A 24,192-nucleotide genomic window follows, 5' to 3' on the forward strand; every position below is an offset into this window, starting at 1 on the left:
TCCTTTCATGATATGATTAAGAGATATATTTCAACCTATGGTGCAACATTAGGATACAGACATGTTTTTGGACCAGGCAGTCAGCCCGCAGTGTGCCACCGATAATGCAGCTTCCTGTGCTTCTTTGTCACCGTGGCCAGATCCATAGCCTTGAGAACGAATTCATATAGATTTTGTGGGATCTTTCTTAAATTTCTACTGAGTTGTTGCAACTGATGCTTATTCTAAGTTTCCCTGTTTTGTAAGTTGTCTGTCTACTTTTTCTGTGGCAATAATCTCTGCTTTGTCAAAAATTTTTGCAAGGTACACATTAGTTACTGACAAAAAAAGAAAGAAAGAAAAGATGCTATATCTGCTACGTCACAGCTTCTCCTTTCCACCTCAATTGAATGAGGAAGCAGAATGACTAGTAGAAACATTTAAGACTCAGATTATAAAGTACGTTTTGGATGTGTCACCAGAAGTAGCTCTTGAGTGGTTCCTCACTACTTACGAGTTCACAAATGTTGGGGATAAGTGTCTGGAAGAGTTTTCGCAAGGTCATCAGCCCCAGTCTCTGCTACATCATCTTTGGCTGACACCTAGCTGTCTGCCGGCTGAGGGATGGGTGTCAGGAATATCGACCAGCTACAACCTTGCATGGGCAGCTGTGCACATTGGGTGCACTTCTGCCTTCGCTGCATCCTCGTCTGCCCAGTAATCTCCTAAATCACAGCTGGTACCCTCACTTTCTCTGCTGCTGCTCCCACCATTTCTGCAACTGTCTCCTCTGCTGTGGGTGCCCCCTTCAGCTGCTGGGGACCACAGCCACCTCCATCGCAGCTGGCACTGAATGTTCCGCTGCCTTTGTCACGATCTCCTTCCCTGGGGTTGGACTCAGATGTGGAAGGCGATGCTGCACCAGTGTCGCCTGTTGTTCCATACAGCCTCTCACAAAGGGAGGGGAGGGAGAGGGTGGGGAGCAGGCACCACACCTGACCCTACGCGGCGATGGCAATGCATTGAGTGGCTCAACAACCTATGTTGGCCACGCAAGAGATGCATGTGAGCACAGTGGTCACTACTTCACAAAGGAAAGGGAGTGCTGTAACTACCAATTCTGTGTGTGCACCACTTCACTGTTCGCATGTGAACTTTGTGCTTCATTCAGCCACTAGTGGCCACTCGGCCCGTTGATAAGACAGCAGTTGCGCATTCAGCCTGCTGGTTGTGCCCCCTGCTGGATCTAATGAATATATAGGCCAGAGTGCAAGCCTCCACCTGCCACTTGTGTATACCTAATTGTGTTGTACGTTGTCTTCCACATGTGTGTACTGTACGAGCAGTAAATTACAGTGTTCTTGGGTTAGAACAGTTTCAACTTCGTGAAAATGTATCTGAGACTGTAGTCCGGAACACAGAATTGTGTGTAAGTGAATTATTGATTGTAGGAAAACCAGAAAAGGAAAGGTCAAACCATTTGAGATGTGGTATTACAGAAGTATGTTGAAAATTAAGTGGACTGATAAGGTAGGAAATGATGTAGTTTTCCAAAGAACTTGCAAGAAAAGAAATATGTAGTAAACAAACTAAATGATGGTATAGGACTGTAGGACATGGACAATTAAGTATGACTACAATGAAAATGAAAGAGAGGTGGTTTGGACATGAATCCACATAAATGAATGAATGGCAAATATACCAATGACATACTTTACAATATCAGGAGATGAAAGAAGATTGAGATACCAACCTAGTGGAAAGTGGGTGATGACACCAGAAAACACACTGGAACAACATGAATGCTTATAGCTGAAGACTAGATGAGGCCTTTTTATCCAGAACTGAATGCTGAATATATAGTTCAAACTAAGCCCACCAAAACAATTTCAGTAGCCAGATATCAAGAAAAATATAAGCAGCCAATAAACGTTTTAAAAACAGAATCTATTAACTAATTTTACCAACAAATTAGCTTTATCATTTGATGAGCAAATTTCAACTCATTCATAATTATGAAACTATCAGTTTAAACAAATGTAACAACACAATTCCTAAGTAAATATAGTTTTGATTAATTGTGAAGTAAGACTGAAAATCACTGCCTACCTGCTGCTGCTATCCAACCGAAGACAGGAGGTATTTCCCAAGAAGCAGCATCCAATCTTACTCCAGTGCCATCAGGCAATACACGGGGTATATTTTCAATCAGCCCACCACCTGTTATGTGAGCCAGAGCTTTGACTTTTCCACTCTGTAGTACTTTCAGCAAGCCCTTCACATAAATTTTTGTTGGTGTTAAGAATTCTTCACCTATAATGAGACAATGACATTCACTAAAATTTTCTGTCATACCTTGCTACCAGTTTGATATAGTACTGCAGTTGATCATTAAACATTGGAATGGGTTCTATCAAATATTACAAGCCTACATTAAGTCTTTCAGGGCAAGGCTATTGTTGTAACATTGTACAGACACAATATCAGAAGGAACACCAAACAAGTTTTATTCTGCTCCACATGAAGAGATTGATTGTAACACTGAACAAAGTATAGAACAGCACAAAGTATCATAACTATACATCACACCAATAAAAAGTATCTTAGGTAAATCTGCAATAAGCAAGTAAACATAGATGAGGCTGAGGGCCCAGGATGCCAGGCGTATACTGGGCTGTTGTTCACTTGGTATGGCACTTGCTGTGCCACTTGTCCAGGTTGTGAGGCGACCTCTCAACACCAGCTGCTGAGGCACTTAGATCACACACTATTTGATTACATGAACTCACACTATAGGATTACAACAGCAACCAATTGTGTACTGTGGATTTGGATGAAATTTTTCACATGTCAAACCTTTGCTGCACCGAATGTTGTAAAAAAATGACCAACTTTAGCAGTTCTTCCACGTAAAATGAATAAAATTATTTATGATATTAGAATGTTGATTGTTTTGTCAAAAAGATATTTTATCTAATGAAGAAAGCTTTCGCAAGATGAACAGATAGACTTAACCTTTCAGAGCATTGTGCACTCACCACTAGTCTATAAGACTAGATCACCAAGCAAGTGTAGTTATTGGGATTTATATACCACATAACACTATATCAGTTTTCTCAAAAACTTTTGAGGGTTTAATCAAAAGCTGAAATACAGGTCTATTTTAAAAAAAAATGAAACAATGGAAAATCCAAGATGGAATAATGACAATATTACGAAAAGATAGTTGCTACTCACCATGTAACAGAGATGCTGAGTCACAGATAGGCACAACAAAAAGACCGTAAAACAAGTTAAATTTGTTAAATGATTAAAGCCTGTGCAAAATTTCACCCGAATCTGCAATTCACAGTTGGTATCCCTCCCTTGTCAGTTACAAATGAAGATAAAAATGTGTAGAGTAAAAACAAAGAAATGGCAGCAGTTGAGTTTTAAATGTTGACAATTCAATTCATGCAGTCATACAACAATTGTTACCAGAAAAAAAACCATGAACGGGCATGACAATATGAGAAAAAGAGAGGCATACAGTTTAAAAACATTGCAAGAAGGAAACTCGCTACATTATTATTAAACACATTGAAGCATTTATGAGGAAGTAATGATAATAAAAGAAATCTCATGAAAAGACACACTGATTTGAGAAAATTGTAAAATTGCAGATAGACACAATGGCTGACCAGTATTTATCTACAGGTTTTGCAGATAAACAAATTCAAATGTTGAGAAAACTGTAGCTAGATGTGAGAACTGTTAGTGCCTCTCTCTGGGAGGAAAGAAGTGTAGGTTTGTGAAGGAACAAACAATAAATCGGTTCCCTCTAACCCTGTGGTCTGACTGATCCATTTTCCTTTCAAACCTTTCCTCATCTATTCCTCTTTCCTTACCAAGGAAGAAACTAATGATTGAGAAAGTCAGCTATTGTTACTTTTCCTACTGAATACGTTTAATGTCAGTAATTGGAATTACACTTCCTGAAGGGATGTACTGGCCAGACATTGTTTCCTTGTAACAAATGCAATCTTACATAAAATTAAAAATTGATATTGAATGAAAAAGAAAAATACATGTCAACATCAGAAGAATGCAAAGTGTTAATATTCTGAAAATATCTTTAAAGAAACAATGGCCATTGACAAAAAGGTAAAGATCAAACTACATCACTAAAAGAAAAGGCATTGACAGAACAATACAAAGTAACAAAACAATGAATGCAACAATCATAAAAATCTAGTTAGTGTTAGAAGCACAGATAGTTTAAAAGAAAGTGGAGATTGTAACTTTACTTTAACTTGAGACTATATGGAGAATGAATAATAAGAATGGAACACCGAGAGAAAATTTCTAAAAGTAAAAAAGGTATAAAGTAGGAATTCAAACTTTTTTCTGTATTGTGAAACCTACATATCAAAGAAGCAAAAAAGGAAATAAAATAAAGATTTAGGAGAGGGATTACAATTCAGAGTGAAAGGATATCATGACACAATTAACACAGAGTTGCAGGGCCTGTTTAACAGAACGAAGAGTCTAAGGAGCACATAAAATGGATCAAGAGTAAACTAAAGAATGATAATAATACTGAGGAGCAGCAGGGATGAGAAATTGTTGGCCCCTGGACACCTCACACACAAAACTGTTCATAATGACCTCATTCTGTTCATCCAGACTTTCTATCCCCTTTCCAAATTATACATAAACAACAATCTCAATTTTCTACAGTAGCTGGCTTCAGAGTTTCTGCTGAATAAATCTTAGCAATGGTTGACCAGCACTTCCAATCCATCTCACACAGCCCATAATTCACACAAAAGAAATCAACCACTTCCTGGAACATCTCAGTATCATTCTCAGCCTTCTTCCACATGGAACCCTTCTTAACACTATCAATGCGACCTCACTCTAGACAAATGTACTGCATACAAATGGCCTCTCAGTGCTAGAACACTATTGCTCCCAACGTCCTCCCGAAAGTCTTCCAAAAATATTGTTTATTTTGAAATTAATTCACTTCATCCTTACCCATAAATACTTCACCTTTGAACTCACAAATGAATAAGGGGAGAGGCCTTTATGGGAACTGGTTTGCCAACCTTTCCAAGCACCACATGAAAGAGGCATTCCTCAAGACACAAAAGGTGGTGCTGCTGGGTCAGAAAAGATTTAATAACAATACATTTGCAGCTACTGTAGTCCAATTAAATCGGGTGATGCTGAGGGAATTAGATTAGGAAATGAGACACTTAAAGTAGTAAAGGAGTTTTGCTATTTGGGGAGCAAAATAACTGATGATGGTCGAAGTAGAGAGGATATAAAATGTAGACTGGCAATGGCAAGGAAAGCGTTTCTGAAGAAGAGAAATTTGTTAACATCGAATATAGATTTAAGTGTCAGGAAGTCATTTCTGAAAATATTTGTTTGGAGTGTAGCCATGTATGGAAGTGAAACATGGACGATAACTAGTTTGGACAAGAAGAGAATAGAAGCTTTTGAAATGTGGTGCTACAGAAGAATACTGAAGATAAGGTGGATAGATCACGTAACTAATGAGGAGGTATTGAATAGGGTTGGGGAGAAGAGAAGTTTGTGGCACAACTTGACTAGAAGAAGGGATCGGTTGGTAGGACATGTGTTGAGGCATCAAGGGATCACAAATTTAGCATTGGAGGGCAGTGTGGAGGGTAAAAATCGTAGAGGGAGACCGAGAGATGAGTACACTAAGCAGATTCAGAAGGATGTAGGTTGCAGTAGGTACTGGGAGATGAAGAAGCTTGCACAGGATAGAGTAGCATGGAGAGCTGCATCAAACCAGTCTCAGGACTGAAGACCACAACAACAACAACATTTGCAGTCTGCATGCATGGTGAAGAACTCCACCACTTTGTGCAACAGCTTTACTGCTTTTCCCAACTCAAGTTAATATGATCCTTTTCCAAATCCAAAGTCGCCATTTTTGATGTTGACTTCCACCTTACAGCTGCCCACATCCAAACCTCCATCCACACAAAACTCGCCAATAAATTACAATACCTATACTTTGGCAGTTGACACCCTTTCAATATCAAACACTTCCTTTCAGGCTCAGCATCCAAGACAGAGTTACATGCTCCAATACTGAATCATTCAACACTCTCAAGATTGATGTAGTTTTACAGAAGCTCAAAATGTATCACAAATTTCAATGCAAGATGGCTTTAATACTTTCCACAAAGAAACTCTGTCTCAAAATCTGGCAGAAAATCCAAAGAGATTCTGGCTGTATGTAAAGTACACCAATGGAAAGACACAGTCAATACCTTCACAGCACAAACAATGGTGATGATACTGATGACTGTACCACTAAGGCAGAGTTACTAAATATGGTTTACAATCACGAATAACTTAAATTGCAAAGATGACATACTGTTGTGGGTAAAGCAAATGAAAGACTACGATTTATTGCCATAACACAGAGAAAATGCAACAGTTCTACTGAAGAGACTGCCTATACTATGCTTGTACATCCTCTTCTGGAGTATTGCTGTGCAGTGTGGGGGTCTGCACCACATAGAATCGACAGAAGACATCAGAAAAATTCAAAGAAGGGCAGTGCTTTTTGCACTATTGCAAAATAGGGGAGTACTGCCATCTATATGATGCACGAATTGGGAGTGGCAATCATTGAAACAAAAGTGTTTTTTATTATGGCAGGATCTTTTCATGAAATTTCGATCATCAACTTTCTCCTCAGAGTGTGAAAATATTTTGTTGGTGCCCACCTACACAGGAGGGGAGTGATCATCATCAGGAAATAAGAGAAATCAGAGCTTACACAGAAAGGTTTAAGTGTTTGTTTTTCCCATGCACTCTTTGAGAGTGACACACTGGAGAAATAGCTTGAAGGTGGTTTTATGAATTCTTTGCCAGGCACTTAATTGTGAACTGCAGAGTAATCACGTAGATGTAGAACACTTTCACTTCCAAACTTTCCTCTCTCACAAACACCTTACAGATTTTATTTGTAAACTCACTCATCCTCTGATAATACAGTTCCTGCTTTTCTTTTTCTTTTTAAGAGATTCACGCCTCTTGATATAATACCACACATGGCTTGAATGATTCAATACATTACTAAAACAAGGCTATGACTTCCTCAAGCCAAGTGTTCTCTCCCAGACCAATATCTCTACATCAAGGTTTCGACAACGACGACAACAACAACAACAACAACAACAACAACAACAACACCAAAAACAGAGTTCTCAAGGTTTATACGCTTAGAAATGTTCCTGTTGTAAAATCTATATCATGTACTCATCCACCAACACTTACTCCAGCCCCACCACTGGTAAATCCTACAATATTGAATGTAAAGCAACTTGCAAAACCACAGTAATGTTTATTGACTAATGCATGTTCACTGCACAGTGTTTTAGAGAGAAAACACCACTTTAAACTGGCTGCGATCAAGAGTGGGCATAGAAGAACTGTAAGGCTTGGGGACACCCAGCACATTGTTGCTGAACATACTCTACAGCATTAAAAGGGGTCTGAGTGCCTGGCATATCATAAGGGTATTTGGACTCTTTCACATGATATTAGTTTTGCTGAATTCCAGAGATGGGTACTTGACACCTAACATATCTTTGCTCCGCAACAAACTCCTGAACATAAAATCCCCCCTCTTTTTCATCACCATCACCATCATCGTAATAATATTTATTTGTTTTATATCTTATTTAATTATCTTTTATTTCTTTAATCTCATGTTGTTTTCTATCTACTTCTTAACTCCACTACTCTGTATGGACTGTATCTGGTGATGCCTAAGGGCTGAGAAATGACATGACTGCCTGTCAGTAACATTGGGCCTTTAAGGCATGTTCAGATGGTTTTTGTCTTTGTATGGACTGCACCTGTGTGGAGGCGGCCTGTGTCAATGGTGGGAGAGGGAGGTGCCAGAAGGGAGGTGAATTAAAACTAACTTTTCACCATATTCTGGCATTAGGGTGTACATTGTCCAGGCTGGACTCCAGGGGCTTCCACCACTTTCAGTTTTCACGAAATACAGGAACGGGCAGAAGAGAGAAAGGTGATTCAATCTGAACTAGTTGGTGGCTGGTCAGAGACAGTAAACATGGAGACTGATAGCAGGAGGTCATTTGCCCTATCAGAAAGTTAGACACCAAGAGTGCAACTTCACTTTCTTCTGCTCCCCAAGACACAACCAGTAGCAACCAAATGACTCCTTCCTCAGACCTCACTATTGGCTAGTCAGTGGTGTGGGCACTTTAGTGCATGCACTGAAAGCATAAACTGTCAGTAACTTTTACCACAAAGAACTGCTGCTGTCCTGAAAGGTAGGCATTTGTGTCACATAGGAAGTGCAATAACTCATGCTGGAAACCTATGTATGGTTGGTTGGTTGGGTGTGGGATTGAAGGGACCAGACTGCTAAGGTCATCGGTCCCTTGTTCCACGATAAAATCACACGAAATAAAAACTGTCAGTCGTTAAAAACGGAGAATTGAGACAAGGGACGACACAATACAAGAAAGACAGACAAAGACCAGACAAACAGAACTAAAATCACACCGAGTGTGAAGGTGGTTGGCCGACCATGAAAATAAGGAAAAGCCAACCACCAAATGACATTAAAACCCACAGTTTAAAACCACAGGCCAAAGGCCCAAGTCAATACAGGAAATAAAAGGACAAACACTCAAATCATACGATAAAAACCCCCTGCCAGAATAAAACTCAACACGAGGTTCGCCATAGCAACGTCATCACATAAAAGGGCAGGGAGGGTATCAGGCAGCGCAAACGTCTGCCTGAGTCCTGTTAAAAGCGGGCAGTCCACCAAAATGTGGACCACCGTCAGAGCTGCGCCGCAGCGACATAGCGGTGGGTCCTCCCGGCGCAACAAATGGCCGTGCGTCAGCCACGTGTGGCCAACGCGCAGCCGGCAGAGGACGACAGAGTCCTTCCGAGAGGCTCGCATGGAGGAGCGCCTCACACCGGTTGTCTCCTTCACCGCCTGAAGTTTGTTGGGCGTGGGCAGGGTGCGCCACTCGTCACCCCAGGCACCAAGCACTTTCTGGCGCAAAAGCGACAGGAGATCACACTCCATAAGGCCGAGTTCCAGAGCCGGTGAACTCACTGCCTGTTTAGCCAGCGTGTCAACCCGCTCATTGCCCGGGATGCCGACATGACCTGGGGTCCAAACAAAGACCACAGAGCGGCCGCAACGGGCAAGAGCATGGAGCGACTCGTGGATGGCCATCACCAGACGGGAACGAGGAAAGCACTGGTCAAGAGCTCGTAAACCACTCAGGGAGTCACTACAGATGACAAAGGACTCACCTGAGAGGGAGCGGATATACTCCAGGGCGCGATAGATGGCAACCAACTCGGCAGTGTATACACTGTTCCCGGGTGCCAGCGACCGTTGCTCACAATGATCCTCTAGAGTAAGAGCGTAACCAGTGCGACCAGAGACCATCGAACCGTCGGTATAGGCCACGGCAGATCCGGGAAACTCGGCAAGGAGAGAAACAAAGCGGCGGCGGAGGGCCGGAGGAGGGACCGAGGCTTTCGGACCCTGTGCCAAATCCAGCCGAATGCATGGTCGGCGCACACACCAAGGGGGCAGACGGAGATTGGCCCGGAAAATAGGCAGGAGAGGAAAAAACTCAATCCCACACAGTAGAGCCCGGATGCGAACCGCGATCGTACACCCTGACCGGGGCCGCCTGTCTGGAAGATGGACGATCGAGTGCGGGAACAGGAGACGGTAGTTGGGATGCCCTGGCAAGCTACAAACGTGGGCAGCATAAGCGGCCAGAAGTCGGTCGCGCCGGATCCGCAATGGAGGAACACCAGCCTCCACAAAACCTATGTATGTAGCCTACTTGCATTTACATACATTAAAGAAAATTTTTAACTCTCAATATCGCGTTGATGAATAACTCCCAAGGCTCAAACTGGCTAGATCCACTGTACAGTTCATTTCATTATTTTTCCTTCTCAATCCATCTTCAATTTTCACTCTTTCATCAACTTTGAACTGAAGCTAACACAGTGCTCACTATTTTTAACATTCTCCTGTCTCTGAAGCCTACCCCTTTCACCTTTGTCTGCCCTCATCCTCACTACAGGCGGGTCCCTCTCATTCTGGGACCAGAATAAATTAAATTTCCTTTCCAATGTTTCCCAAACTATCCCATTCCCAAAATTAGGAACAAATACTTCTTAAAGTTACGATTATTTCTTGAACTTTTACGTGTATCTATTGGTTATATTAATAATGTTGCCACCTGAGGTTAATTCTGTCCTCATAATTTTATAGTTTTATAAACTGAATTTTCCTCTGATAAAACCCTTATTTTCTGCAAGCAATCTGTAGCATCTCTTCCTTTTTTTATTTCTAGTTCTAAATGGCAAAGAAGTAGAATGCTATTTAATGACTCATATTTAACATTATTTTACTTCTATAGTTGTCCATAAGGCATCCTTCATGATATGTCAACAAGTTGAAGTGATAAATCAAAATGAACATTGTGGAAGTGTTGACTCATAGTCACAATGTAAAACAAAAGACAAGATTTAAAGAAATGAAAAAAATAATCCTAAGTTAATACAGAATTTTAGATTCTGAAAGAAAAGACACAAACAGGCATAAGACTTTCTATTTCACCATGACACATACCATAACTCTTCCCTGTCTTGCTGAATGGTGCTTTGCTACTATATTTCACACCAAATCTTTCAACAACTTTCCTCACAAGACTGAATCCATTGCTATGAATTCCACTGGATGACAATCCAAGAACAATGTCACCAGGAATAATGGAATCCATCACTGGCAACAACTTTTTACGTTCGACTGCTCCTACAGCAAAGCCTGCCAGGTCATAATCACCTTCAGCATAAAGCCCCGGCATTTCAGCTGTTTCACCACCTGTGGACAACAACCAATGAATTGCTAACTGAAATCTATTATTTATTTATTTCTTAAAAAGTCCATAGAAAGAATGAATTCAGTACACAGTGGCAGTCCTGATTTTTAAAAAAAATTACACAATTTATGGACAAACATATAAATTTTGTGAGCTGCTTTATGATTATAATCAAAGAGCAGCTCTGCTATAATTATACAAGTCTTCAGAGTCCAGAATGGTTACTATACGAGGATCCTTAAGATTTTAATGTGTAACAATTGGTACGGGCATAGTGTGAGTTTATGAGATGCTCGAAAATATATGCAAATGGTCAAGTACACAAATATGTAAATTGATGAGATACCTGTCATTCTTGTTCCACAGCAGCAGGAATATCGTAACTTCACATATTTCTGCACTTTGACCATTTTCTGTAATTTAACTTTCAAATAACAGGTCTTTCATTCTCTTAAGGACCAAAGCTCCTACATATTAAAATCTTGATCAGTTCTCTATAATAAGCACCATCAATCCTGAAGATGGAATATTCATATCAAAATGAGCATTTCACATAAAAAAGCGATAATAAATTTTGATGGTAAAATTTTGCAAGTTGTTATGCTATTTTACATTCATCTTCAAAACTCTACCATACTTAATGTTTTTGGTCCCAGCAGAGGGACCTAAACATTCAGTATTCAAGAATTCTGAAGAGGAGTATGACATGACCAAACAACTCTAAAGATTATGACAATGGCCGCTAAAGCTTGCAAAACATATACAACACATTTTATTGTTACATTCAATTTAAACAATTACATAAATATGGCAAAGTTATGTATCATAATAATCTTAAGCTCTTTGAAAACTTTGCAATTAGAAAAAATATTTTCTATTAATTACCAATGAGAGCACAATTTGCAAGGCGACAACCTTCAGCTACACCAGAAACCACTTGCGAAGCTACATCAACGTTCAGATTACCAGTTGCAAAATAGTCCAGAAAGAAAAGTGGTTCTGCTCCTTGTGCAAGAATGTCATTTACACACATTGCAACTAGATCAATTCCAACTGTTGAGTGGATGCCACACTGCTGAGCAACCTGCACATGTAGTGGTAAATCACATTTGTTAATATCAAGCAATGTAATACATCCAATACATGCAAGTAACAGACCGAGATCCATCTACTCTAGAATACAATAAACGATAATTTTTTATTAAGTAACTGTATATTTACAGCCATGGCTTGACTTTTAGCATACAATAATAATTATTTAATGAAGTTGGATATAATTTACAACGTAAAATACTGTAATGGGAGTTTTGTGCAGGTCTTTTAAAAACCTGCCTCCATAGACGTGTGTTAGCAAATCACTTCCCAGATTTTGGTAAGTCACTTCCCAGATTTTGGTAAGCGTGCTGGCCCCACATCAAATCTGCCTAGCAGATTACCCGCGAGGGGTGGAGTGTGATCAGCCTGGATATGGTTTTCATGTGGTTTCCTGCATCCAGTTAGGCGAATATAGGGCAGGCACCCACGTCCCATACCAGCAACGCATTTCACCAACATTTAGAAAACATTCAAACACTTTCACATGGGATAACACAAGACACCGACAGCTGGAGTACATAAGGTCTGTCTTGGGGAAGGGGGTTGCAACAGGAATGCTATCTGGCAGCCTTCTAACTACAATTTCCAAGCCCAATAATTAACATGTTGATCCTGTCAGGATATGAGGCAAAGGCTATGGAAAAAAATTTAAAAAATTGTTCAAAATGTAAACAGTTAATTCATTGCTGGTGTTCAGTGTCACTTGGAACACTTTTCTTTATAAGATGATAAAGCTTTGGTGTGATAAAGATATGCCATTTGAGAAACAGCTATTGAAGGGAATGGGCATGTATTTATATCTAATGAAAATTTACATATTTCAATATTATTTGTTGAAAATATTCTTTTTTAAATTTAGCACTGAAAAACTTTTTACGTAAATATGTTTGTGTTTTCTGCTGACCATTTCTGTCATGTGTAAATCCATCTGCACAAGTGTCTGTTCACTGTAAATCAGATAAATATTGATTATAATAATACTGAAAATATGATGCATTGTCATTTATTTAAGAGCCTACGTTAGGGAAAAGAAGAGAGCTTTTTGCTATTGGTAAATCTGTTGTGGTTGTAGATAGTTGAAGGAACAATTATGTGAATTAATGAATCGATTATTTATGAATAAATGAATAATTTAATAAAATTTGATTGTAAAAAGATTATTTGTTAAACTAAAATCTCTGTGTTCCAGTAAGAATACAACATAACCCAAAAAATCACCACAACTTCTACAGTGAATAAGAAGGATGTACAAATATAACAAATTAATCAAAATTAACACCCTAAATAATTAGTTATGTACTGTTTCCTGCTTAAAATCTTTTATCATTTGCAAGAAGCACAATATTATGGTGCGGATATTACAAATTACTATTAAATTAAATTTTTGTGTTGATTTTCATCCAAACTGTTAGAAGTAGTATTACAGGTACGTAACAAAGTGTGTATACAATTTTCATACTTGAATATGATAAAATAATTATACAGGGTGTATGATAATTAATGGGAAAAATGCATACTGTTGATAGTACATGATACTAGACACAAACATAGGTCTACAAATGAACCGTTTGTGAAATAATTGCGACTTTGTGGTTACCACTCTGTGTAAACTTCATTCTGTGTACACACCAAATGTTCTCTGTAGTGTGACCTTTGTTTACATTTTCAAGAGGTGGAGTTGTAAGCAGAATGAATATGACAGTACAGTATACAGTCAGAGTATCACTCATGTCAGCTGATTGCAGAGCATCAGTTGTGTTGGTGACATGGAACATTACAGAAATGAGGAGTACACCTTCGAGAAACTGGAAACTTTGCACATGCTGTTAGGTGCAGGAAGGTCTGCACAAATTATATGTGTGCTTGAAGATGTAATGCTGCAAACAGTCAAATACTCTCCAGGAATGTAGACATGCAGACTTGCAACATAATTTCCTGGAATGAGCCATAGTAGTGGTTGGAAAATAAGGCATTGCAATGCAATCTACCTATATCACCTCCAATTAGTTCAGGGTCTTACTGAGGTGGACTATGGTCCTTGATTAAATTCTGTCAGTGGATGCAACAACAATCTGTAAGCAACCTTATGTTTGACAAACATTTTATTTACAGATGAAGCATGGTTCACCTGTGATGGTGTGTTTAATTATCACATTTGTGATCAGGCTCCAATTCACATGCTGTGCAAGAGTGTCCACATCAGTGACATTTCTCACTGAGTCGATGGCTAGGAGTACTAGATGATCATCTTATTGGGCCGCGTATGTTAGCAAACACACTCAATGGACAGAATTATTTTCAGTTTCTGTGGCATTATCTTGCAGGGTTGCTCGAGGAAGTTACTTTAGAGCAATGCCAGAGGACATGCCATATACAAGATGGAGCATTGGCAAATTTTGCTTCTATGATGAGATAACATCGAATACGCTGATATGGACAAAAGATAAATTGGGCCAAGAGGACCTGTATCTGGCCTCAAAGATCATCTGATCAGAATCATAGGGATTTCTGTGTTTGAGGCCAATTTAAATATGTAGTGTACGCAATTCCCATTAACACATTTGATGAACTGAAACAGAGTCTTGTTTAAAAGGATTTGAAACTCATTGCAGTGATGGGTACAGGCCTGCACCGGGTACAAGGACAACACTTTGAACACCTCCTTTAACTATGAATACAGTTGTGCACTGTTGTGTTAATTCAAAATACCTGCACTCCCATCAAGGCATCTATAATACCTTTTTTAAAATGTTGTACAGAATAGTTACCTTTTCATAACACAGAATCAAGTCAGTGGTGGTCGGTAACCACAAAGTCACAATTATTTTGCACACAGTTCATTAGCTAACCTATGTTTACTGAGACTTTTTTGTCTCTAGCGCCATTTACTTTCAGATATATATTCATTTATGCTATTAGTCATGATACACCCTGTTACATATGTACCTGAAAACAGAACTAAACATATGTAGATGTTACATATATAAATTGCATAAAATTATAATTTGTATGTACAATATTTCTTCTCCTTTTCCCAAGGAGTAGACGATTCACAAAGAAGTTCATGGTAACGTTTCCCTGATCTATGTGTCTTTTTTATCATTTGATCAAACTTGTTTTGGTACACATGTGAAGTATCTATTACACAAAAAAGAAAACAAACAAACAAACTCTGATTTCTATTAAATGGAGTCAAACACTGGAATACATGCAATAGTATGGAGGAAAGCCAATTAATTTACACACAAAAAAAAGCAATGGACAGTAGATATAGGTATAAATCATTTACAAATAGCTCAAAGACACAAAATGTTTGTAATATAGTCTCATTTATAGTCTTATTTACATTAAATGCATAATACAAGCTTTCTATCTCTGTCAGCCAATATATTTCAGTTCGATTTACCAATGGTTCTACATTTTCTAAATTGGAAACTAATATAATTCTCTTATATTTTTTTCTAAGTTAATGTCTCTGATGTCTCCATTTGACATTTTTTCTCATGAAGATTATGTGAAACAAGGAGAAGGCTTAGACTCAGCTGTAGGTAGGATATGAAACTGCCTAAAATAAAGCTGTTATTGCAACAGCTAATCTCTGGGCAGTAAGACATCCTTTTCCTTGTGCTTAAGTTTACTATTCCCGTCTAATTTTTCGGGAATTCTAATAATACCATAACATGCCCTTTGGCCAGCAGAGTTGATAATTTAAAATTTGTACTGTTGTGTGCTATATAACAACCTATAGTGTAGCCTTCATAATGCGTCAATGGAAAAATTTCAATAGGCTGAGCAACATAAACATTTTAAGTGGAAAAATGAGTAGTGAGACAATACAGTAACCAGAAAAAAAACAGCACAAAAAAAGTTAAATTCAGAAGAATGATAAATAGTGTTTCATTCAAAGTATGCTCCATCATTTATTACACATTTTCCCCATCTTTTGGGCGTTTTGTGAATTCCACGCCAGTAACAATTTTCCCCCTGTGCTGCAAGCCATTCAGCGAGCCATTTTCTCGCATCTCTGTGTGAACCGAAGTGCTGCTCAGGCAAGTGCACAACCCATCGGTGCAATCAAGTGGTAATCATAAGGAACCAAGACTGGTGAGTAAGCTGCATGGGATAGAACTACCCAGCTGAGTCTTCCAATGCGTTGCGAACCTGTTTTGCTGTATGTGAAGGAGCAATGTCATGAAGAAAAATGACTTTGTGTTGCCTCTTTTGGTACTGTGGCCTTTCTTCAAGCAGCAAATAGTTCAAATCAGTCAATTCTTGTTGGTAACGATTAGTACCAACCATTTCCCCAGGTTTTAACAGCTCATAATAGACCATACCCTCCTGGTCCCACCAAACACAGAGCATTGTCTTTCTGCCAAAGCGATTCAGTCTTACAGTCAATGTGGATGGTGTGGCTGGGTCTACTCATAATTTTTTGCACTTGGGATTCTCAAAATAAAAATGACTTCCTTTTGTACATGGCAAGCAAAATCTCACATGAGTTTTTGCACTTTTCCATTTGCCTGTCATTCAACTCGTGTGGTACCCACCTTCCGGTCTTACGGACTTTTTCCTTCTCTTGTAGCCAATTGGAAACAGCTTGTTGTCTAGTGCCTAACTACTTGGCGAGTTGTTTTTGTGTTTGCAAATCATCTTCATTCAACAATGCTTCCAATTCCACATCTTCATATTTTTTTACTGGTTTTCCATGATTGTTGTTTGCAACATGGAAGTCACCATTTTTGAAATGCTGAAACCATCATCCACGCACATCTTGCGACAGAGTACGTTCACCATAAACTTCTCGAAGTAACTGGTATGATTCAGCAGCAGTTTTATTCAAATGAAAACATATAATTAATGCTCCCTGTGAATGCTCTTTGTTCGGTATAAATTTTGACATATTGAACACAGCAGCACAACTCTATTCACACACTTTTCCGATTTATCACTTGTGGGCATCTGTAACTCGTTAATGACACTACAAAATGGTGCAGTGTCAAATCTTTATAGCACAAACTGCATTGAAGCAACATCTGTTGTCTGAAATCTGCATTTCATACTTGTACACCTGGTAGCTGTAGTTTTTGTATGCATACATGTTAACACATGAAGATAAAAAAATGGTTCAAATGGCTCTGAGCACTATGGGACTTAACATCTGTGGTCATCAGTCCCCTAGAACTTAGAACTACTTAAACCTCACTAACCTAAGGACATCACACACATCCATGCCCGAGGCAGGATTCGAACCTGCGACCGTAGCAGTTGCGCGGTTCCAGACTGAGCGCCCAGAACCGCTAGACCACCTCGGCCGTCCCACATGAAGATAGGAGCCAATTCCAGGAGCATGTATTTATTATACTGGCAAGAATCCAGTCACATTAAAATGTTAAGTGTCATGATTCACACTTTACAGACAGCATTTAAAGTATGACACAACTACTACTGTGCTGCATACCAAAATATGTAATGATGTCAATTAGCGTTCATTAGGAAAACAAAAAGTGCAAACTACTATGCTTCACAAGAAAATTTTCACTTCAGAGTGCTTCATTTTAGTCAGTCATCTTAACTCAAATATTATAAAAAATTTATTAGAGTGAGTGAGATAGAAAGAGCGATGATATTTTCAACTAAGAGACAGCCACAATATTAAAACTCAGCATAATGTTGTCAATTACATCAAGATGACAAACCTCTAAGTGGTAATGTCACGACATGCAGGGAGTTAAAAAACAGAACTCACCCCACATTCACCACTGTATTTTCTGTGAAAAGAAGTAAATGGAAGCAATGAAAGTCCTCAACAACTTGTATTTTATTTACAGTTAGAAAATTAGCAAAGCTACTAAATCTGTAATGGAAATTAAGCAAACATGAAGAGCAGAAATAATTTTTTTATCATACAATCAACTTACGTACAAAGCAACAAACCACGCCACATACAATTAACTGAGATTTTTCTTGAGAATGCTGGAACTGTCTGACAAAAGACCACAGTTTTAAAATATCTAAGACAGTGGATAACTGCACCAAAGCTACCTTATAAGAATGATGACAATAACAACTATATGGTGTTATACAATTTCTAAATATAACCAGATAATGGAAAACATCAATATGAATTAAGCTGGGTTGCTGTTTACCACACTGAGATGGCAGTGAGCAGCAGAGAGGCACAGTCTACTTTTAAATGTTTCTGTCTGCTGCTTAACACCTCCTCTGTGTGGTGAGTTAGTTTCTAAATACAAAGTAGCATATGCTGAATCCTAATAATTACTGCTACACCATACTGTACAAACAATGAACATTTAAGAAGAAAGATACATTGGTGATGAAATTACCTTTAATTTAGTGCCAACTCCATCAGTACCAGACACAAGAAGAGGATCACTATAACCAGTAGCAGGAACATCAAAAACACCTCCAAATCCTCCAATGGAGCCTAAGACACCAGTTCTGTTGGTTTTTTTTACATGTGATTTTATCTGATTTACAAGTGAGTCCCCTGCATTGATATCAACACCACTTTCTTTATACGTGAGGAGACCTTTCTGCAACAATGATCTGGACAGAAAACAAATACCAATTTAGTTGATCTGTTCACATTTACTGTCCCCCACCATCATTCAAGACAGGCAAATGCTCATCAACACACAATAACAGCACTTCCAGACAAGCACATGAGTGGTTTTGCTTTTTAGTTGATGAAAGGCATAAATTTCACTAAACAGCTCAGACACTGAGTCATTGACAACAATCAAAATTTGAGAATAAGATGTAATTGAATGGATAAGAACTCTTCTCACCAAGCAACAGCACAGCACACACATAAAAGAAGGTTATAATTACACATGCTTTCGAAGTCAGTGACTCCTTCTACCGACAGAAGGGTTGAGGGGGAAGAAAGAGGAGTCAAGGAAAAGGACTGGAGAGGTCTAGAAAAAGGGGTAGACTTTGGGAAAGGCACCCAGAACTGTGGGCCAGGCGAGACTTACAGGATGGGATGAGAAGGAAAGACTGGTTGTTGAGGACTGCACCAAACTATATTTGAAAACCTATGAGTTTAAAGATGAAAGATGGGGGAATATGCAAAACAGAGATTACTGGGCATTGTACATACCAGAGGAAGGGTGGGGAGGGGGGGGGGGGGCAGAAATACAGGTAAAAAAAGATAGATATAGAAAACTAAAATGGAGTGAAGGAAGGAGTAATTCCTGTGAAGAAAGGAGTAGTTACTGTGAAGAAATGCTGAGACAAAAGAAATGAACATAAATTAAGGTCAGATGAATGGCAAAAACCAAGGACATGTAGTAAAACTAGCTCCCACTTGCGGAGTTCTGAGAAACTGATATCTGGGTGAAGAATCCAGATGGCACCTGTGGTGAAACAGCACTGAGGACACAATTGTCACATTGTAGAGCTGTGTAACAGGATATTGCATGTTGCCAGTACACACCCTCTGGCTTTGTCCATTCATCCTGACTCATAATTTGGTTGTAGGCATGCCAATGTAGAAGGCCGAATAGTGTTTACATAACAGTTGGTATATGATGTGTCGTTTCACACGAGGCTCTACTTTTGATAGCATATGTATTGCCAGTTACAGGGCTGGTATAGGTGGAGGTGGGAGGCTGCATAGGACAAATCTTGCAGTGGGGACAGTTACAGGGGTAGGAGCCATAGGGTAGGGAGATGGGTGCAAAATGAGCATAGGGGCTGACAAGAATATTACAGAGATTAGAAGGAAGACAAAAAGCTGTTCTAGATGTGGTGAACAAAATCTCAGACAGAATGGATCTCATTTCAGGGCATGATTTTAGGGTTGGGTTTCTTGGGGGAGGAGACCAAACAGCGAGGTCATCTGTCTCATTGGATTGGGGAAGGAAGTTAGCCGTGCCCTTTCAAAGGAACCATCTGCCTGGAGCAATTCAGGAAAATCACGGAAAACCTAAATCAGGATGGCCGAGTGTGGGATTGAACCGTCGTCCGCCCGCATGCGAGTCCAGTGTGCTAACCACTGAGCCACCTAGCTCGGTCATGATTTTAGAAAGTCATGGCCTTGTCAGAGTAACTGATTAACACATTACAGACCAGGATAATATTGAGTGACAATTGGTGCACTCAGAAGTTGTTTTTTGGAGGGATCAGCAGTACCAGGATTGGATGTGATAGACTGGGAAATATACTTTTGAACTAGACTGGTGGAGTAATTATGTACAGTGAAGACTGAGGTGAGAATGGTGGTGTTTTTCTGCAAGAGGTCTGCATCCAAACAAACATGTTTGCCTTGAATGTCAAAGCTGTATGGGAGGGAAAGTCTGACGTGGGACAGATGGCAACGGTCAGAATGTAAGTACTGTTGTTTGATAGTAGGTTTAATGTGGACTGAAGCGTGTAGCTGACTTTCAATGAGAATGAGATCAACATTGAGGAAGATGGCATGGGATTTGGAATAGGATTATGTGAAATTCAATTGAGAAAAGGTATTTAGAGATTGCAGGAATTTTAACAGGTCAGCCTCACCATGAGTCCATATGGCAAAGATGTCATCAACATATCTAAACCAAACCAGGGGCCGAAGAGTTATGGGTTCCGGGAAAGCCCCCTCCAAGTGATCCATGAAAAGTTTGGAATAGGAAGGAGCCATCCTGGTTCCCATGGTCGTACCCCTGATCTCTTTGTATGTCTGCCCCTCGAAGGTCAAGTCAGTGACAGGTGCTTAAACAAGTGTGGGAACATTGCTAACTTTTGGATGAGTCGTCCCTCCTTCACAGCTATAGAGCGCACGCGCACACACACACACACACACACACACACACACACACACACACACACACACATGGTTACAGGATCCCAGGACCCCAGCTGACTACTTTTATGCTGGCTGCTGGAACTGCAGCTCAACTGGGATGAGAAGTTGTGTAGGGAGGAGAGCAGTAGGGGAGAAATGGGAGAAAAGACATGGGGACTGAAAAACATGGTTGGGCAAGGGTGGCTGGTTCCTGGGACAGAGAGGCAGTGGGCCTACAGGATAGGATACACTGGTGAGATCATTCTAGCCACAAACAGAGTGGATTGCACACAGTGTACAATGAAGTAGATAGAACAAGTTAAAAGAGTGACTTCATGTAGGAGGCTGTGAATACAGAATGTATGAAACTAGGGGTGCGCAAGAGCAGAAGTGAGTGTGGGTGAGAGTACCAGCCAGAAGACTGAGGCCAAGAGAATTACTGGATCGAAGTATTGTTGTGTTATAAGTTATATTTAATTCACAGGAGCTGGTTTTGAATGGAAGGATCTAGATGTCAGAGGTGTGAAGCAGCCACTGAAATCAAACATGCTGTGCTCAGCAGAATGTTCTGTCACTGGGTTGCCAACTCTGCTCTTGACCACAGTTTGGCAATGGCCATTTATTCCGCTGGTGGTTATACCCACATAAAAAGATGTGCAGAAGTTATAGCAGAACTGGTATATATTTATGCCCTTCATTGGACCACTCTAGTCATCTATACAAAGGTTTAAACAAAGAGTTACCATTATTCAGTAACACAAAGCAATTTAAAAAACAATGGTTATAAAAAGGATTATTACAATTTAACTAGTATATAAAGGGTTTTTTGCTCTATGTCTGCCCAATATTGTTTCATTCTTTCAGAAACGTTTTTTTCTTTCTTAACTTGATGTCACCTTTCCTGTATCTCCTTTATTGATCTTTATTTGTCACATGGTTTGTGTGCCTTTAAGTATTTTGGTTTCACTTGTTTGTTTCTTAATGTCATCTACTGTCACTTGCAGTTCTCTTACATTTTCCTTAATTTCTACAAGCCGTTCAGTGTTGCTCCTAATATTCCAAAATTTTTCTATTATTCTCTTACTAATTCTAATTATTAACAATGAAAGCAATCAATTATTGACAAAATTATTTAATCTGATAGATAAAAAATCTACTCACCAAGCAGTGGTAGAACACACACATAATTGGCAAGCTTTTGGAGCCAGTGGCTCCTCCTTCAGACAGAAGGGCCGAGGGGGAAGGAAGAAGGGTGAAGCAAAAGGACTGGAGAGGTCTAGGAAAAGGGGCAGATTTTGGGAAAGTCACCCAGAACTGCAGGTCACAGGATGAGAAGGAAAGACTGATTGTTGGGGACTGCACCAAACGAGATTTGAAACCCTGAGAGCTGAAAGATGGAAGACAGGGTAATATTAAGACAGAGATTACTGCTTAAACATGATGCATGAGTTAATCAGAGTGAAAAGTTAAGAGCATTGTATGTAACAGAGGTGGGAGGGGGACAGTAAAATATAGATGGGAAAGACAATGAAAGATGTAGAAAATTGAAACAGAGTGAAGCAAGGAGTAGTTACAGTGAAGAAATGATGAGATGGAAGAAATTAACATAAATCAAGGCCAGGTGGGTGGCGAGAACTGTTCTTAACACCTCTGAAGATTTTTCATTTACACATCTCATTTCCCACACCTCATATTTACCTTGTGAATGTGCATTTTCAGTATTTCAGTTGTCTGGCAAAGATGATAAGAGATGTGAGGTTTTATTACATCAACTCTACAGTTAATGTAAAAGTGATTTTTCAGCTAGAGGAATCTTGAGTTAGTCTGGTTGGCCCATCAACTCTGTATGGCAAATTATAGCTACACTGAATAGCATTTATGTTTTTATTATCTTTAGTGTACTTTCAGGAATCTATATTAAAATCACCAGCTAAAACAATACCTATATTCTTTCACTTCTTATGTACAATGTCAATCATTTTTTCCATGTTTTGTATACAGTCATCAACTATGCTACTAGAAGATCCCTACAGCCCTATAACACCCATGGGAACTTTGTTTACCACTAACTTTATTGCTGAAATTTCACATGTCATTTCCACTCTAAGTTCTGTGCTCATATCCAGGTTTTGGACCTGTAGATGGTCTTTACAATGTATGACGGCTTTTATGTTCTAATCTACTGAAATTATGGGACAGAGTATAGCTGCTTAAATTAGTCATAGTAATTAAATTATTGGGCAAACCATGTTCTCCTCACTCAGTGCTTGCTGTAATTTTATGCATTTGTTGCTCAGGTACTGCATGTTTTGATGTAGCACTTTGAGATCTGTTTTGATTTTTGTCTTTTCAGTTTTTCTGTGATATATTTGGTTTAGATGCTGCAGAAATGTTAACATTTTCTCATTTACTATATTGTTTACCACCCCCATTAGGCTATTTTAGTGTTCATTGTTTGTGATTTTGCAGACATCTGATTTTACTTAAAGTGGGAGAGCCTAGTCTATTCAAATGTAAACCATCCCTCCCCAAATCATCTGTGATTTAAAAATTCATTCTGATTGATGAAATTGTTCCAAGCGTTGCGTTGATTTCTCACACCACTGTTTATTTCACAGATGTACTTTTCACATAGCGGCCTCCTACTTATGAATTAATTTAAATGATGACTAAACACTTTTTGCTAAATGAATCAAGTTTCTAGCTGCATTGATAACTTCTTCCTCTCTGCTGTTTCATACAGAATTTGTCCTAACATGGATGATTACTCCTTTGTGATCTCATATGGATTCCACTGCATTTGCTGCCACATCATTTTTTTATGTCAAAATGTTTTTAATATGTTTACCAAGTTGATTAGTTCTAATCCCAGGATGAACATCGATTTTGCTGTCTAGAACTATTACATTTGTTAACAGAGAATTGCCCATTATCAAATATTTATTGGGTAATATGATTTTCTCTCTTTATTATCAACCATGTTTTTATTTTTATTATACTTCATTGTCTTCCATTTGTATTTCAAAACTGATTTCCCAAGTACTTTATTTGTTGTATCTTCGTTGGATACGCAGTCTGCCATTTGTTTGTCACCATAAGCACACGCGTTTGGTTCTTGTTTTTAACAAACACACAACTAATTCAGTTACTAGCTTTACATTTTTTTTCCTCGAGTGCCAATATTTGGATTTTAAGTGTCGCTATGTTACTCCACAGTAATTTAAAAATTTAGTCTTTTGAATTCAGTGCACTTTGTAATTCTGCTATTGCTATATGTAAATAGTTACGGTATATTCAAAGGATACTTGTCGATTATAATTTTCAGTGTCATTTCCACACATTTGTCATGTAGTAAAAATTTATAGTTAACACAAGATGCCTTTGACA

General features: G+C 39.1%; 1 protein-coding gene across 4 annotated transcripts in view; it reads right to left on the minus strand.

Moving 5' to 3' along the window:
• LOC126354610 (trifunctional purine biosynthetic protein adenosine-3) overlaps positions 1 to 24,192 on the minus strand; it is an 87,569-nt gene that overhangs the window by 27,367 nt on the left and 36,010 nt on the right. For all 4 annotated transcript variants that reach the window (XM_050004366.1, XM_050004368.1, XM_050004369.1 and 1 more), the window contains exons 10-13: positions 18,356 to 18,578; positions 11,802 to 12,000; positions 10,667 to 10,918; positions 2,089 to 2,292 (exon numbers count right to left, since the gene is read on the minus strand). In XM_050004366.1, coding sequence (XP_049860323.1) covers positions 2,089 to 2,292; positions 10,667 to 10,918; positions 11,802 to 12,000; positions 18,356 to 18,578 — 878 coding nt within the window. The remainder of the gene's footprint in view (positions 1 to 2,088; positions 2,293 to 10,666; positions 10,919 to 11,801; positions 12,001 to 18,355; positions 18,579 to 24,192) is intronic.

This window comes from Schistocerca gregaria, chromosome 3, assembly GCF_023897955.1.
Source record: "Schistocerca gregaria isolate iqSchGreg1 chromosome 3, iqSchGreg1.2, whole genome shotgun sequence".
Taxonomy (NCBI): domain Eukaryota; kingdom Metazoa; phylum Arthropoda; class Insecta; order Orthoptera; family Acrididae; genus Schistocerca; species Schistocerca gregaria.